Source organism: Gracilinanus agilis, chromosome 5, assembly GCF_016433145.1.
Source record: "Gracilinanus agilis isolate LMUSP501 chromosome 5, AgileGrace, whole genome shotgun sequence".
NCBI classification, from domain to species: domain Eukaryota; kingdom Metazoa; phylum Chordata; class Mammalia; order Didelphimorphia; family Didelphidae; genus Gracilinanus; species Gracilinanus agilis.
The window spans coordinates 250,747,631-250,765,607 of record NC_058134.1 but is presented as its reverse complement, the minus strand read 5'-3'; the positions used below and the strand labels follow the sequence as shown (position 1 = coordinate 250,765,607).

The window sequence follows — 17,977 nt, the reverse complement described above, 5'->3', positions numbered from 1 at the left end:
GGTTGGTCTCCCCCATTGGTCCCTGCCAGGGGCACTGCGCCTTGGTCCACCTCGATGCCTACAACACCACCCTTGGCCTTTATGACTTTGGGAAAGGGACGACCATCATCAGCTTTCTGGGAGAGCGTCTCCTGGAAAAGGATGACACCTCCAATGCGGCTGTTCACTGGATCAGCTGCTGTCAGAAGGAATCGTCTCTAAAGGCTGCGATTTTCTTCCGCTTTCTCAGTCTGCCGCCGCTTTGCAATGCTGCCTGTGGACTCATCTGCGGCCAGGATTCCCTCATGGCGATTCTCTTGAGTTCTGTGTTTGGGCAGCAAACTCTCTGCTTAAGTCCGGTTTTTTCTTGATGAATGTTTGGAAGTCCTCAATGAGGAGAATGAAATGCTCAGCCCTGTGCATAAAGAAAGATTATTTTGAAAGAAAGATGAAAGATCAATTTGAGAGGAGAGAGATGATCAATAAGAAAAAGCAGTTCCCTGTTTTCCTTGGAATCCTGATGCCTCCACCATTCTACCTCCACCAAATTTTTGTAGTGAAGAAAATCATTCAGTTTGAGGAATTTTAGCTTCTGCTGAGAGAAGCTAGTTCTGCCTCATAACTATACAGAGACATTATTGTTTGTGATATAGAGAAGGTCAAGGGCATCGTGGCAGGAAAAAAAAATCTATTTTAAAAGTTTATTGATTCTTTCAGTGATTCACAAAGGGGGGCCATGGCCCTCTGGTGGGTGCTGCAGCGATCCAGGAGGACGGTGATGGCCACAGGTGCATTTATCTTTCCTATTAATTGCTATTAAAATTAAAAAAAAATTAATTTCCAAGGGGCTAAGTAATATTTTTTCTGGAAAGGGGGCAGTAGGCGAAAAAAGTTTGGGAACCACTGCTAGAGTAACTGATTTTGGATTCCTTTACATTTTACTTCCAAGCTTCTTTGATTTCCTTCATTTTAAAGTTTTGCATGTTGGGTTGGGAACTGTTTTGATTTATGGTATTTTCCTATAGTTATGTAAAAATTAAGATGAACCTCCAATTTTTTATCTTGCTTTCAATCCCTCTTTTTGAAATCAATGCACAAACATTTATTAAATGATTACCACACAATGGTCTGTATCAGCTTTTTGGCCCTTCCACTGTATAGTTTACATAATTCATTAGTATTTAAAACAAAATGTAGTATCATTTTTTATGAATGCCACTCCATTTTATTTGACATTTTTTGTACAAAAAATGAGTGAAGATTAAACTTCATATTATGTTCTTAACTCTACTGAAGTGATAAAATACTTTATCAAATATTTCCTTATAGTTTTCTTTATTTTTCTACTTTTCCCCCTTCAAGTCATTAATGCAATTTGCATTACTCAGTTTCACTATCAATAATTCATCTTATCTCCATTCCTTTTTGCATCATATTTGCCTCAAAATGATACTATCTGAGATCTAGAGAGATCATTTAAATGGAATTGCTGTTTACTATTTGGAATGAGATCTTCATTGATATCCAACTGAGCCCAAATTTTCTGTGAAAATTAGTTTTGTCTTTCCTGTGGGAAGTAGGCTAAATTCTTCATTAAATGCTTCATTTCTGAATTGCTGGTTATTTCATCAATTAAAAGAGGAAACTGGTAATGAAAGGAATCATTCACAGGAGCTTTTCGTTGGCTCAATGGATTGAGAGCCAGGCTTAGAGACTGGAAGTCCTGAGTGCAAATATGGCATCAAACTCTTTCTACCTGTGTGATCTTGTTCAAGTCACTTAATTCCCATTGCCTATCCATTACTATTCTTCTGCCTTGGAATTAATACTCAGTATCAACTCTAAGACAGGAAGTAAGGGTTAAAAAAAGAAAAAGAAAATAAGGGACCATTCACAATCTATATTAGATCACTAGTCTATATCAGATTCTGACCAATAAGGAATAGGAACTTGTTACCATAGTTAAAATAATAGGAACTTTAGAGGAAAAGATAATTTCTTAGAATTTTTCACCAGTGAAATAGCGACCACTAAGCATTATATGGTATGTATTGTAAAGGATGGAGAGCCAATTTTTATTCCATTACTTGGAAGAAAATAATATCTCTATGCTAAAATTTCTAGTTCTTTTCCTAGGATTCTCTAATATAATTGTCTCATTCACCCTTTTATTGAAGTTATTTCTCCATGTGTCTTTTCCCACCTAATTGGACTAAAACCCCTTCAGGGTACTACTAACACCCAACATGGTACCTTGGCTAGAGGAGTCACAAAATAAGTCAATCAACACGAATTTGTCTTTTAAGAATCAGTGATTGTCAAATAAGAGAGCATAGGTGACTAAAGCTCCTTCTGTAGATTGGTTTCCAAATGACTTTAGCTCAGCTAATATCTTTTTTAATATCTTTTTTAAAACTATTAATTATTTTAAATAATGCCCCAGGTCATCCAACTATCCTTGTTTCATTATGTGAGGATGTTAAGTATGCTCATTAGCTCTGATGTGGATGAAGCTATCTCTGTACCTAAATATGTGAAGATTTTTAAAAACATAAAAAATGTTTGGTCTTTACTGCTAAAATATCCTAACCAAAAACAGGTTTTTTTCCATATTGTCAAGGCTTATTTTTAATTATGATATTCATATTTTTAAAAACCTGTCTTCTATAATTATTACTTTGTAATAAATTTGAACAAGAAATATAATTTCTTATCCATTCTACTTATATTACATTACTAAAAAGCTTATTTTTAAAATTATTACATATTATAAACAGGCTAGGATTAATTGCCATGTTTTACCTATAATTGCTTTGAATTGTGCAAATTCAAATAATGTGATCACTTAATAGAATTCATTAATTGGGACCAATCTGGGAAGGAAGGAAAGAAGGAGGAAGGAACAAACAAATGATGGAAGGAAGGAGGGAAATGATGAATTAAGATCCTGGAGAAGCAGGAAAAAGGGATAGGATCAATAAAATGTATTGGTCATTAGCCTTACCAAAGGAGATAGACACTTTTTCTTCTGAGACAGGGAGGGAGAAAGATATGACTGAAATACTAGGAAATTGTGAGGCAGTAGAGCGGGAAGTTTACAGAGCATGGATTGTCTCCATCTTCTTAAAGGACAGTCTAGGGAATATAGGCATGTGTAAGAGAGGCACTATTGCATAGTGCTAGAAAGCTAACTTTGGAGTTCAGAAGACCAGGGTTTAAATTCAGGTACTGACTCATATTAGATGTGTGACCCTGGAAAAGTCACTTAACCTCTCTAAAATTATAAGTTACAGAGGAGTTGCTGACCTATATTTGTGGAGAGGATTTCCTACTGCCATTGAGAGGAGTAATTGTGTTGGTCAAAAAAAAAATAGCTATGGGAATTCAGTGGTGGTAACTTACAGTAGATAAAGAATCTAGATAAATGGCTTCCCCAGATTTGCTGGATAATTATCAATCTGATAAGTTTGCTGCTGTTGTTGGCATATAGCATTAAGTGGTTCATAATCACAGAATTCTAAACAAAATCCTCAAACTTTCTGTGGGTAATAGTATTGCTTATTAAAATATAATGACTCATCTACCTGACTTTTATATATTTAATATTTATACTCACAGTTTGCCTTTGCTAATTTCATATTTTATGAATACACCAAATCAGGCGTTAATAAAATATGATCTTGGCAAGGATGCTCTCCAAGTATGTAAGCAAACAAAAGAACACTGCTTGCACACACAGCACCTTTTTCCGGGCAATTATTTTGATCCATGCTTGCACAATTGAAGCATCGCTCTCTGCTGAGTCTTATAGCAATAATTCTGTGGGGAAATATGAAAAAGAGCATGGTGAAAGACGTTAACATAACTGAGTGCAACTATTCTAACCACCAACATGTATTCTGAAATTACATTTGTGCACAGGGTGTGGAGAGGGAGGGGAATTCATATGTGATAGTAACTGGGGAAAGATTGACAAGAGGCCAGAGAAAGAGCCACCCAAGTGATTGCAATGGGATTGGAGGGGAAAGATTAAGAGCTGGAATTCTGAGACTCAGGGAGGATGCTGTAACAGTTCTTCAAAGATATAAAGATCATTATTATCCAAAGATATATGACCAGGTATTCTTAATCTCTCCCCAAACTAGAACAAAAGAACGTGCAATTAAATGAGAGCTGGGGAAATTTAGATTAGAATAAGGGAGAGCTTTTTAATGTTTTTTTTTTAGATTGCTTGGGAAAATTGAAGCTAATTAAAATGAATCCAGATTGGATATACTTTAGTGTAGCTATTTGTGAGGGGAGTGGAGAATTAAGGGACTTCTTGAGAACACCGACATTGGCTTCCGTAGTGTGTGGTGACCATGAGTTATATTCATTCACTGCCAGACTCCAGATCTTGTATTTTGTCCTATAGTAACAGAGGAGTCACTGAAGCTATTGGTGACTCTCGATGAGGGGAATCTCACGTGCAGTGGCACCCCAGGGCATTAGAAAGGTTATTGGATAGCCAGCTGAAAGGAGGATTGGAGAAGACAGAAACCGAAAGCATAAAGACCAATGAACAGGTTACCAAATGAGTCTAGGCAAAAGGTGAAGAGGATTTAAGGTAAAGGGATGTCAGCCTGAGAAGAAATGAATGTAAGCAATATGATGGAAGTTGACTAGACAAGGCATGCCAACTCATCTGACTGAGCAGAAAAGAGAAGGAAATTAAAGACGACTTCAAAGGTTTTAGTGTGAGCATCTGTGAGGAAAATGATTCTATTAATGGAAATGGGCAAGTTTGGAGCAGGGGCAAATTTAGCTGGAGGGAGAGCAATAGCAAATTCCTGGAGCAGCAAGGTGGCACAGTGAGTAGAGTGCCATCCTTGACACTCTTCAACTCCAGCCTCAGACACTTACTAGTTGTATGACCCTGGACAAGTCACTTAAACCTGTTTGCCTCAGTTTCCTCATCTGTAAAATGAGCTGGAGAATGAAATGGCAAACCACTTCAGTCCCTTTGCCAAGAAAATCTCCGCATGGAATCATATTCAAATCCTTTCTGGGTTTTCTGGGGTCACCTCTATGATATAATCAGATATATTTATATGTATATAAAGTACATGATTAAGTATATGTATACCTGTAGTATTTTTTGCATGAAAACACTTAATTCTTCTTTACTTGTTTCATGCTGTTTTGTTATTCCCTGGTCATCCACAAACCTAGACAAAATGTTTGATTTCTGTAATGAGGACTGATTCCCATATCCTCACAAATTTCCCAAACTCTCAAGTATCAGGGGATCAGTAAAGGTCAGCACAGTTTGCCTCCTTTCTCAGCTTTGAATCCTTGTTGGTGGTAGATCTTCCTGTGGTCACCTTATTAAATAGCATGTACTTAGCCACATTTTAATCTTCTACTTCCCTGAAAGTTTTTTTGATTTCAGACATCCCATGGGTAATCATTCTGGGAGATTTATTTTGGTTACATATGTATGAACTTCAACCTCGTTTAGATTCATAACAATCAAAAACTTTGTCGTCATTAGCTATTCAAAACACGAACTTGAGTAACTTTGTTGGGCAAAGCCTCTGGGAAATTTGGTTTAATTTAATTCCCTTAGCCTAAGCATAGTTTTATATTTATTCATTTTTAACTTACATTCCTTTAATGGGATGTCATTTATAGAATGTCACATGAACCAATTAATAAACTTGAATTATGAGATCCCAATGCCAAAATTCCCTTTTGTTAATTGCATAATATGAAGATTTCCAATAAAGCCTTCTTTTTTATTTCACTCTCCTTCCCTGGCCCAGGCCCCAGCCAATATGTACTACCACCCCGTTTCCTTTCGTTTTTTGGGGTGCTCTGGTAGTATTCACACCTATGGTTGCAATATTTCATGAGAACACTTTTTAGATTGCTTAAGTATGTGCTCTACTCATTTCATCATTTGACTTAACAAAGTTGTAACTAGGGCAAAGCTAAGGTTCCTTGTCCAAAGATAACAACATCGAGGGTTTGGGGGGGCACCCCACCCCAGTTTCTGGATCTCTGCCAGCTTCTGGTACATAACACAGTTGTGCTTTCTTGGTTGACCCCTTCCATGCGATATCCCATCACAACAACTTCCCTTTTCCAAGCCTTCCTTGGGAGATTAGTACTCCTTCTGTAGTTGTAATCTCATCTACAATCAGACTGTTCTCTGGGCCACCATTTCACCCTGTCAGGCTTTTGAGCCAGGTAAAGGATTTTTTTCTAATGGATCTAAATCAAGAAATTCATGAATCAAATCTTTTACCGAACATTTATGATGCTTTGGCACTGGGATAAATGCAGGGGAAATAATTACAAAAGCAAGACAAGCTTACCCTCAAAGAGTTACTTTCTAATGGGAGCAAACTGGGAATGGGATTGGCTAGCTAGGAATTCCTAGGGAGGGCAACAGAGATGGAGCTTGGTCTCTGGAGTTCATTTTGGAGAATAGAGCAGTAGCAGGTGGAAGATTGTTGCTTACCTTGCCTTAACCCTTCTTTTCCTCTCCCCCAACTTTGAGGAAGCATTATATATTGGAAAGTGAGGTGGTCTGAAATCAGAGTACACTGGTTCAAATCCTACCTTAGACACTCATCGCCTTGGAAACTTTTCTCATCTCCCTGGACCTGATTTTCCTCATCTGTAAAAGGAGGTGGTTGGACTAGAAGGTCTCTAAGGTTCTTGCCAATGCTAGAGCTATATACTATGATCTCTTCCCTTTCACCCTCCCACCTCTCCACATTTCCCTCCTTTCAACTAGAATGTATCTAGTTAAATGACATGCAAAAAATATATTTTGAATCCTAGGCTAGATGCTTAATTTAAAAGCTTATCGTGGGGCAGCTCAGTCACTCAGTGGATGAAAGCCAAGCCTAGAGATGGGAGGTCCTGGGTTCCAATAGTTCCAAATTCAGAAACTCCCTAGGTGCATGATCCAGGGTAAGTCCCTTATTCCCTACTGCCTAATCCTTGCCACTCTTCTGCCTTGGAACCCATGCACAGTATTTCAAGTGGAGGGGAAAGGTTTTTTTCTGTTTGTTTTAAAGCTTAGCAGATGCTTAAGGCTACCATAAAGGTTTGGATAGAATGCATTCTTCCTGTGATGATACTGAATGGGGGAAGAGAACCCCTGGGTTCTGGAAGGATACCTTTCTCAAGAATGAGAGGACTCTGAAACTTAGCTTAAAAGTAAAAAAGAGAAATTTGTTCATTACATAGCATTATTAGCCAGCAAGACAGCATGAGTGGAACAGCCCTGAGGGAGGGGGAGAGGTTGCTCTCCAAGACACAACATGGCAGCATGAGTGGAGCAACTATAGGAGTTGCTCCCTGAATATTTTGGTTCAGGGGTTTTTATATCCTTTACTGTAGTGATTATATGAGGTTATGTCATGGTGTGGACATGACTCTAGAGTCTTAAGCACTTAGGTATTCAGTGGGTTGAGGGGCTCTACCTGAGATCCTCAGGGCTTAGGCTACCAAGGTGTCTTTGTCTATCTCAACCTAAAGAATGATCCAAGGATAATAGTCTTACAGTAGCTATCAGATGTTGTTTGGCTTGGGAGTCACAAGGACAGAAAGGGGGAAGGGAATTTCCCTGTCTAATACACTGCTCATGCCATCTCTGTACTATGCCCATGTCAATATGACCTTGACGTAAGTGTACTTCCAGTCTAATAACCTCCAGTTAAGCATCTGCAGCTCTTTAAGCCATGTGTCACAAGCAAATACCAGCTAAGATGTCACAAACTAGAATGGAGAGAAGGCTGGAGAGGGACTTCCCCACTCCAAGGGACAAAGAAAAAAAATCAAACTAAGGCAACAAATTATAAGATTATTTGATAGACGAATATTTCCTGCCTATCGGGTTCTCCTAAAAAATGAACAATATCATCTTGGATAACATATCTATTTACCTACATATCTGTCATCCTCCATCTATCTAGATACCCATTAATCTACCTCTTTTTACATTTCTATTAATCTACCTTAATTTATTATCCTGTTTTGTATTTGTACTGGTGGAGAGAACTCATGGAGTTCTCATTGAGTCAGTTCCATTTTCCAATACTATTTAATGCATGATCAGCAATGTAATGTCTCAGAGGTGCTTGGGGACATGGAAAGAAGTTTAGGAACTTGTCCAATGTCACACAACTCATGTATTAAAGGTGAGATCTAGAAAACAGGTCTTACTGACCCTACCTTACCAGGCTGCCCTCTTCCCATCTACATTTTTAATAACATGGGAATCCTCTAAGATTCATTAATGATATTACTCTATGAAAGAGAAAAAGAGAGAGAGACTGACACAGAGACAGACAGAAAGGAGAAGTAAGAGACAGAGAGACAGAGTCAGCCAGAGAGATAGAGAGAGAAACAGCAGAGAGACAAAGAGAGACCGTGAGACAGACAGACAGAAAAGAGAGACAATGAACTAAGAGAGAGCCAGAGAGAGAGAGAGACAGAGACAGAGACAGAGACAGAGACAGAGACAGAGACAGAGAAAGAAAGAAAAGGAGAGAGAGAAGATGAGAGAGCAACAGAGAAAAAATAAATTTTATCCTTTAAAGTAGAGATGTTTGCACCCAAATGGGCCCTGGTTTTGGTGTATATGGAGGCAGCTTAGCAGAGTGGAGCTGACAATGAAGTAAGAGGATCTGTCTTCAACTTCTCCCTCTACTCTTTCATACAGTTAGACTGAGCTAAGCCCTTTAATCTATCTGGGCTTCTTTTTCCTCCTCTATAGATTCAAGGGGCTGAATGAAATGGCCTCTAAGGACCCTCCTAGCTCTAAATCTCTAACCTATTTATGTCTGAGTGCTTTAAAAACAAACATTTTCCATGCGATTTGGTGTAGTCTTAGACTCAAAGTCCTCTCCCTGAAAAACAGCAGCTTTGAACCTTAGGAGTTGTTTTCCTTTATTTATTTATTTGAGGAGAGAGGGTGGAGCAAGGGTTGAGGAGAGAAAAAAGTGCAGGATCTTATACAGCAGGATTGATGCTGCTGTAACAAGGCATGTGTCAGAGTAATGGTCCTTCCTTTCTAAATTGGTTTCATCTTAAAAGTAACTTGCTCAGATATGGAAGGAACTGACTCTCATTTGGAAATAATTTCAGTCACCTCGGAAAATGTTTTACCCACCATCTCAGAGGTTTCTAAAACTTCTGTGGGACAGGAGAGGAGACAGAAAGAGGAGCAGGATGGGGAAGAGGAAGGAGCTGGAAAAGGAAGGAGGGGAAGGAGGAAGAGAAAAAACAATGATCTAATTACTTCAATCTTCTAATAAGGATGTGGTTACTCAGTTCCTCTTTGGGAGATAAGAAAAGTGTTTACTTAAATAAAATCCCAGTTCTCAATCAAAGTGAAAGGTGGAAAATTAAAACCAAAAAACTTAGTGCTGACACTTAAAATAACTTCTCTGGGCTTCCTTTACTGTACACAATCTTTTTTTTTTTTAACAATATAAAACTGGATAATCAGTAAGAGATAGCTAGCAGGGACTCTTCCCTCATAAAATAAATGATCATTGTCCTTGTAACTTTCTTTCTCCAGTTTCCTTATTTTGATTTTCCATCCCTGTTATTAAAGTTGTTCCTGGTTGAATCATTTGAGACCCTAACACATTACAACTCATATTATAGTATTAAGTCCCCACCCTCACCCCCATTCTTTGGATTTGGTTATTGTGTTAAGTCCAACAACGCCCATAAGCATCATTCAGTGGGCAATATAGTTAGGCATCTGCGGTTTGGTTTGCCAAATGACAGTTAATGGATAGAGTACCAGGCATAGAGTTAGGAAAACTCATCTTCCTAAGTTTAAACCTGGCCTGAGACACTGCCTAGTTGTGTAACCCTGGGCAAGTCATTTATGTTTGCCTCAGTTTCCTCATCCATAAAATGAGCTGAAGAAAGAAATGGCAAACCACTCCCATATCTTTACCAAGAAAATCTCAAACGGGATGATGAAGAGGCAGATATGACTGAAACAATAGAGCAACAATATTTATCAAGTCTTGTGCTAGGCATTGATACAAAAATAAATTTTGCTTTCAGTGAGCTTACATTCTATAGTAGCTCTCAGTCAGGACCCGGAAAACCTATCTAGCAATTATATTTTATATCCTTTTACTGTGTGTGTGTATATATATATGTGTGTGTGTGTATTATATATATATATGTGACATATATATATATATATATATATGAACTATATAGTTATACCTTCAATCTTAGAATCAATAAGGTGTATTGGTTTCAAGTCAGAAGAGCATGAAGGACTGAGCAATGAGCTTTAAGTAACTTGTCCCAGATCATACAGGTAGGAAGTATCTCAGACAATTGAATCTATGACCTCTCATCTCTAGGCTTGTCTCTCAATTCACTGAGCCACCTGGCTGCAATCCATTACTACTTCATAAACCTTCAGTTATATCTTTGAAATAACACTGAAAAGTATGATAAGTTAAATATTTCAACCTAAAAACATTTTTTTTCCTTTTGCCAAAAGACTTTATAAAAGCTATATTAGGACAATCCCAGAGCTACTTTTATTTCTTAGAAATTACTTTTAATTCTTCTGTTTTAATCTTATTAGATTGGATTGGGAAATCATTTTATCTTCTTTATGGAATAAAGAATACCAGTAGGAGAGGGAATATATTACCCAGCTGTATATTATAACCCTTAATATTAGCTTTTGGTGGCTTTGCAGGAAACTTTTGAATAACTTTTCTTGGCCTCATGATCTTAAAGCTCTAAAATGAAAGACTTGGACTTTGTGATTTCTGAGCTCCCTTTTTGCTCTAGAGTCTGTGATCTGAAGTATTCTCTGTTCCCTGCAGCCATTTGGAGTCAGTAATTCTCACCATCAAAGATTCCCAGCTAAGATTAATCAGTTAGATTTTGATAAAAACTAAATGAGGTCTCATTTCAAGTAGAACTAAATGAAATGAAGACTGATATTATTTGTACTCTGAGACCAAGAAAGTCTGAAAACCACAAAAACAACCTTTGTTAGTGTCATTCATTTTTCCGAGCCCTACCTTTGAAAAAAAATTCTAGCATAAAGAGTGCTAGAAAATTTTCCCTAAACCCAAAGTTTTCAGGGGGGAAAATGTAATTTGAAACTGTTTTCATTGTTGAGTCATTTTTCAGTTGTATTCCAAATCTATGACTTCTTTTAGAGTTTTTCGGCAAAGATACTGGAGTGGTTTGCCAGTTCCTTCTCCAACTCATTTTTACAGATGAGGTAACTGAGGCAAACAGGGTTTGCTCATGTTCACATAGCCAGTTAGTGTCTGTGGTCATATTTTTCAGGCCAATGAATCTTCCTGACTCCAGGTCATGGACTCTATCCACTTCGCCATCTAACTACGCATTGAAGTTGCTTTATTTGTTCCTTAATTAATTTGAGAATGAATACTTACATGATTGTTTGGTCTGTAACATTATATCAGATAGATTTCTCTCCCTTCCTCAAATTATCAGATACAGATTCAACTGGGTGCAAGTGTATATCCATCTAGGAGAATGTAGGCTCCTTTTAGGCAGGGATTGCTTTACTTTGTGTCCTTTCCAGGCTTGATGCTTTGTCTGTAGTGGAAATGTAAATGCTAATGGATTGGATCTGTAGGAATTGTCAGAAATCACTTAAAGGCCTTTGGGATTTAAATGCTTTATCTTTGTAGTATTTTTATGTCTTGATTCCTACTCTTTGTAGTTGGCATGGACTACCTGGAAATTAGGCTAGAGTAACTGATTAGGTTGATTGATCTGTTGTGTTGGTCAAATGTGTTGAGAGTCCATCACCCCAGGCAATTCTATTCCTATTCTATCCTTCTTTCACTAACATTTCTACCACTACCAAATAGAAACATTTATTTATTTATTTCAAAAATGAAATCATGAATCTCTTCTATTTTGCTTACTCTTCTTCATATCGACATCATAAATCCCACCCGAAACTTTCAAAGCTTTCCTGCTTATCTGTGCTTCCTTCTGGATAATCTCATTCTCTTTCTTTTATTTATTTATAAAAATTTTCCATGAGTGTTCCAGCCTCTCCCCACCTTCCCCACATCACAGAAGGTATCATCTGGGAGACAGACATGTTCCTACAAATTAAGTTATTCATGTTTTCCCTCCCAGTTCATTCTCTGGAGGTGACGTTCACAGTTTATTCTTCCAGTATTAATTCTGTAACTGTGCATAATGTTCTCTTGGTTCTGCTCATTTCACTGTTCATTATCCCATATAGTTCTTTCCAAGTTTTTCAAAAATTAGCCCGCCCGTCACTTCTTATGGCATAATAGTATTCCATCATAATCATATACTGCAATTTGTTTAGTCATTCCCCACTTGATGAGCATTCCCTCTATTTCCAATTCTTTGCCACCACAAGAGAGCTTCTATAAATATTTTGGAACATATGGGTTCTTTTCCTTTTTCTCTAATCTTCTTGGGAAACAGTCCCAGCAATGGTATTGTTGGGTTTAATACCCAGTTTTATAACACTCTGGGTTTAATTCCAAATTGCTCTCCCAAAATGCCAATTGCAAACATTTCTATCACGATTTTAGGTTTGGAAAATATATCTACTCTCACATTTGTTCCTCTGAACAATGCTGGGAGGTTGTTGTTCAGTCATTTCTGGGCTGTGTAACCCTTTTTAGAGTTTCCTCAGCAAACATAGTGGATTGCTTTCCATTTCCTTCTCTAGCTCATTTTACAGATGAAGAAACTAAAGCAAACAGATTTAATGACTTGTCCCGGGTCACACAGCTAGTAAGTATCAGAGACTGGATTTGAACCCAGGAACATCAATAACTTCAGGTCCCTCCCTCTATCTTCTGGGTCTCCTAACTGCTCTAACATGGAGAGGAAAGTACTAAAATTACCCCATTTTACAGATGAGGAAATTGAGGTAATTTTCTCAGCAAAGATACTCAAGTGGTTTCCATTTCCTTCTTCAACTCATTTTATAGATAAGGAAACTGAAGTGAACAGGATTAAGTGACTCATCCAGGGTCACATAGCTAGGAAGTATTTGAGGCTAGATTTGAACTCAGATCTTCCTGACCTCAGGCCCAGCACTTTAAGATCGACTGTACCATTCAGCTGCCCAAACCTTTAAATTAGGGTAACTCTATTCCCCAAATGAGAAAAAGTTCCTTTGCTTGCTTTCAAGGCCCTTTATAAATCTATCACTGTCCTATAAGTTTTTTTCAACCAATCTCTCTCTCTCTCTCTCTCTCTCTCTCTCTCTCTCTCTCTCTCTCTCTCTCTCTCTCTCTCTGTCTATCTATCTATGTCTCTGTCTCTCTTCTTTCTAGCTATCTTTCTGTCTATAATATATAATTAAAATAATAAATCATTATATACAAATATCTCGTTATTAAATATATAAATATACAGTGCCTAATCAGTATAAGTTCATCTATTTCCAACCTAATTTCCATCTATCCCCCAAAACACTTTCTATAAGACTGACAGCATCTCGAATGCCCCCCTTGCCATTTTTCCCTCCTTTGCAAAAAGAAGATATCTTTTCCTTCTTATGTCTTAAGAGTTAAACTTGATCACTTTAATAACAGCATTCAGTAATTTTGTTGTTCTTTACATTTTTATTTTTTAGATGTTCTATGCATTGTTTTCCTGATTTACTTATTTCCCTTTGGATCTCTTCTTTAATCTTCTTGTGCCTCTCTGTATTCCTTCTATTCATCACTTTTTATAAGATGTCAGTTTTTAAAAACTAATTGATTTTTCTGTGAATACTCTGAGTGACTGAGATAAGTCAAGTGTTCTGCTAAGTGTAAATTAAAATTCTGAAGGCTAGGGGTTATGATGGAAAGATGTTCCATTTTTTCCGCTTTCACTTGCAAAGCCTCTATATCTAGACATTGAAACCCTTCTGTAGATAAGGTGATGGTGGAATGACTTAGAAGATTTGGAAGGCCATTTTAAATGTTTCATTGGTGCAGTGTAGGTCCATTAATAAAAATCCTGAAGCATGTTTGATCAATAATTCAGACATTGAACATCACCTTAGCAACCCCCCAAAATTATAACTCTGGGGGATTCTTCAGTTTCTCCTACTTTTAAAATTCAACAATATTTTTAAAAAGTAAGACAGATTTTTAAAAATATGCCTAAAAGATGAATACGAAAGACCATGTAAATTATTTTAAATTGGTTTTGTAGAATTGCTTCTGTGAGTTTTTCTTAACGTTGTGTTTATTATAGCAAAATGCTTTCCTTTAATTATTCAGATTTCCCTTTAGCCATAGATATTAAACATGTCTTAGCCTAATTATTGTTGAGTGCTGTTCCTGAAAATCCAATCTCTGAAACTCATTGAAATTGTGTGATATTTTCTTTTAATAAGGAAAACCAGAATTTAACAATGGTTAAGTAATTGGATTCTTCACTCAATTTTAATTTCTACTTTACTCTGTAGGAAATCATGTAACAATTAATTCTTCCAACAATTTTTTCAAAGATGATATGAAATACTGACTTTGAGGAATGAAAGAAAATAATGCACAAAAGACTATTGGGAAGATAGATTTAGATTTGATCGACACTTTAGGAGGGTTTTTATCCAAATATTAAACACTTTAGAAATTGTTCCACATGGCTGTGACATTATGAACAAAAGCATATTTAATGATTAAGCATACAGCAAGTCTTTTTGGATGCTGTTTTTGGACTTGACATCTATATTCAGAATATAGATGAATGCTCTTTGTAGCATTCCGCAGCATAGTATATTGAAGAGAATTCCATGATGGTGTTGAAGGTTTATATACAGAAAATCATTGTTGTGGTTCATATGTTTCTGTGGTGTCTGTCTCTTCATGACCCCATTTGGAGGTTTCTTAAAATAGATACCAGGATGATTTGCCATTTCCTTTTCCAGCCTATTTTACAGATGAGGAAACTGATTCAAATAGGGCTAAGTGACTTGCCTAATGTCACACAACTTGTAAGTGTCTAAAACCTGATTTGAATTCATTTCCTCCTGACTCCGAGCCTGGTGCTGTACACACTGAGATGCTCCAGAAAATCATATTCGATACTCAAATTCTAGGATGACATTTTCCATTCTGGGGCATTCTACATTCCTCTTCTTGTTATGTAGATATTTACTAAATTCAATCGCTCTTGCTCTAGGAGTGGTCACAAGTTAGTTTCCATTTTCCACATAAGCAGAGGGTGGTCAGTCTAGCTCCTCTAGGATATTGCTCACTTTCCCTCCTGAAGGACCTCAATTCTCATTTCAACTAGCTTCCTTTTCTCACTGAGCAATGTAAGGTCATTATCAGATCAGCCTAAAGTTCCAGGCAATTTGAAGATACTTATTGTCTCTCTCTGGCTACACTAAAAATAATTGAGGTAATGTCAGTCAAGAGATATTTATTAAGCATCTTCTATGTGCCAAATTCTGTACCAGATGCTGAGAATAAAAATAAAAAAGCCTCGGTCCTCAGGGATCTTTCATTTGATTACATTAGTGATAATAATATTAATAGTTCATATTTATCTAGTCCTTTAATATAAATAAGATTTTGTGTGTGATTATCTCATTCATCATTTCTTATGGTGCAATAGTATTCCATCACAATCATATACTACAACTTATATAGCCATTCCCCAATTGAAGGACATTCCTTTAGTTTTCAGTTCTTTGCCAACATCAAAAAATTGCTACAAATATTTTTGTACAAGTCTTTCTTTTTCTACTATCTAGTTCTATTTGGAATATGAACTTAGTACTGGTGTTGCTAGGTCAAAGGTTGGTTTTTTTTTTTTTATGGTTCTTTGGGCATGGTTTGGGCATGTTTTCCAATTATGCTTCAGAATGGTTCTATTGGGCCACAGCTCCACCAACAAGGAATTAGTCCTGATTTTATGACATCCCCCAACATTTATCATTTTCTTATTTTTGTCACATTAGTTAGTCTGATAAATATGAGTTAGTACCTCAAATTAGTTAATTTTTTGTTTGCTTTGGTATGTGCTAGATCAAAAAAATTTTTTTTAAGTTTAATTAATTTATTTATGAATTTTCCCCATAGTTACGTGAATTCATGTTCTTTCCCTCCCCTTCTCCTATAGCCAACAAGTAATTCCATTGGGTTTTACATGTGTCATTGATCAAGACCTATTTCTACATTATTAGTATTTGCACTAGGGTGATTGTTTAGAGTCTGCATCCCCAATCATATCCCTATCGACCCATGTGATCAAGCAGTTGTTTTTCTTCTGTGTTTCTGCTCCCACAGTTCTTCCTCTGGATGTGGATCACGTTCTTTCTCATAAGTGCTTCAGAATTGTCCTGGGTCATTGCATTGCTTCTAGTAGAGAAGTCTATTATATTCAATTGTGCCACCCTCAAATTAGTTTTAATTTGCATTTGTCTAATTAATAGTGATTTGAAGAATTTTTTAATATGCCTAAAGATAGTTTTAATTTTTTTTATCTGAGAATTACCTGTTCATATACTTCAAGAAAGTTTCATTTTTTGAGAAGAAAATTTCAGTGGATTATGTTTAGGATTATATAAATGTATTATCTTTGTGTGATCAGATAAAGAATCTTAGAGTGATTGCCCATGACAATCTCTAAATCCTTCAGGTTTGCATTAGGTCTCCATCTCAAAAACAGCATGGTAGATTGACTAAAAAGCTTTTTCTTAGAATCAGAGAGCCCTGGATTCAAGCTCTGCCTATGAGATTCCTGCAATGTGACATTGGACAAATCATTTGCTCTCTGGCCCCCAAGCAATTCTCTAACAACAGTAACGTCTTCCCCTAGACCCTCCACCATATTTTTTTGTCGTCTTTTCCAGTCTGATTGCCATGAGGTATAACTTCAGAACTGTTTCATTCACATCTCACTTATTAATGCTTTGAAATATTTTTCCATATGATTTTTTGTTAATAGAATGTTTCTTCTTTTAGAAACTACTTGTTTTTATTGTCTATTCACTGATTTATTAGGGAATGGCCCTTGTTCTTATATATTTTAATTGATTTCTTATTTTATTTCTCAGATATTAATTACTAAGAAATTGTCAATATCTTCCTGAGGAGAGGAACCTCCACAAAGGCACTGCCCTACATTAATGAAATCACTGGTTCCTCTCCATCCATCTTCCCTCATATAGCATTCACTAAACAATCAATTGATCAACAAACATTTATTTCGCATTGCTTTGTCTAGGCCCTGTGCTTGATGTTGGAAATATGAATATAGAAACAAAACAGCCCCCACAGGACAGCTAAACGACTCAGTAGATAGAAAGCCAAGCCTGGAGTTAGGAGGACATGGGTTTAAATCTGGCCTCAGATACTTCCTTGCTGTGTTTCCCTAGGCAAGTCATTTAACTCCATTTGACCATCCTTGTCATTCTGTTCTAGAATTGTTATTTATTAACATTTTACTATTAAATTATTAGGACAGAAAGTCATGGTTAAAAACAAAACTAAACAGTCCCCTCACTCAAGGAACTTATATTCTCTGTATTATGTGTACAGATAAGATTATATAAAATTGATATCAGAGAAGTAGAATAGAGACTTGACCTCTGATTTCATTGGTCAGGGGGCTTCCAGGGAGGAACTTCTCTTCCAAAGGAGGTCTTTCCCTTCTCTACAATGAGACATTGTGAAGAATAACCTAATTCAGAAGTTTTTAAATTTTTTTGTCTTTCTAAAATTTGCTGAGGACCCCCCAAAAGCTTTGGCTTATGTGGGTTACTTCTGTTGGCATTACTATATTACAAATGAACATATCTTAGAATTATTATCAATATATATATTTGATCTCATGTTCCCCCATACACTCATTTCCCAGGGATCTCCAAACTTCACTCTGAGAACTATTTCCCTGGAGTACTGAGAAACTGAGTGACTTGCCCAGGAAACACAATCAGAATACAAAATGGGATATCAGGAGGAAGTAC

General features: G+C 36.8%; 1 protein-coding gene across 1 annotated transcript in view; it reads left to right on the top strand.

Annotated features, from left to right (window-relative positions):
* The window catches only part of TMTC2 (transmembrane O-mannosyltransferase targeting cadherins 2), a 539,622-nt gene that overhangs the window by 467,188 nt on the left and 54,457 nt on the right, over window positions 1-17,977 (top strand). The window contains exon 12 of the mRNA XM_044679175.1: window positions 30-305. Within this exon, the coding sequence (XP_044535110.1) occupies window positions 30-305 (276 nt within the window). The remainder of the gene's footprint in view (window positions 1-29; window positions 306-17,977) is intronic.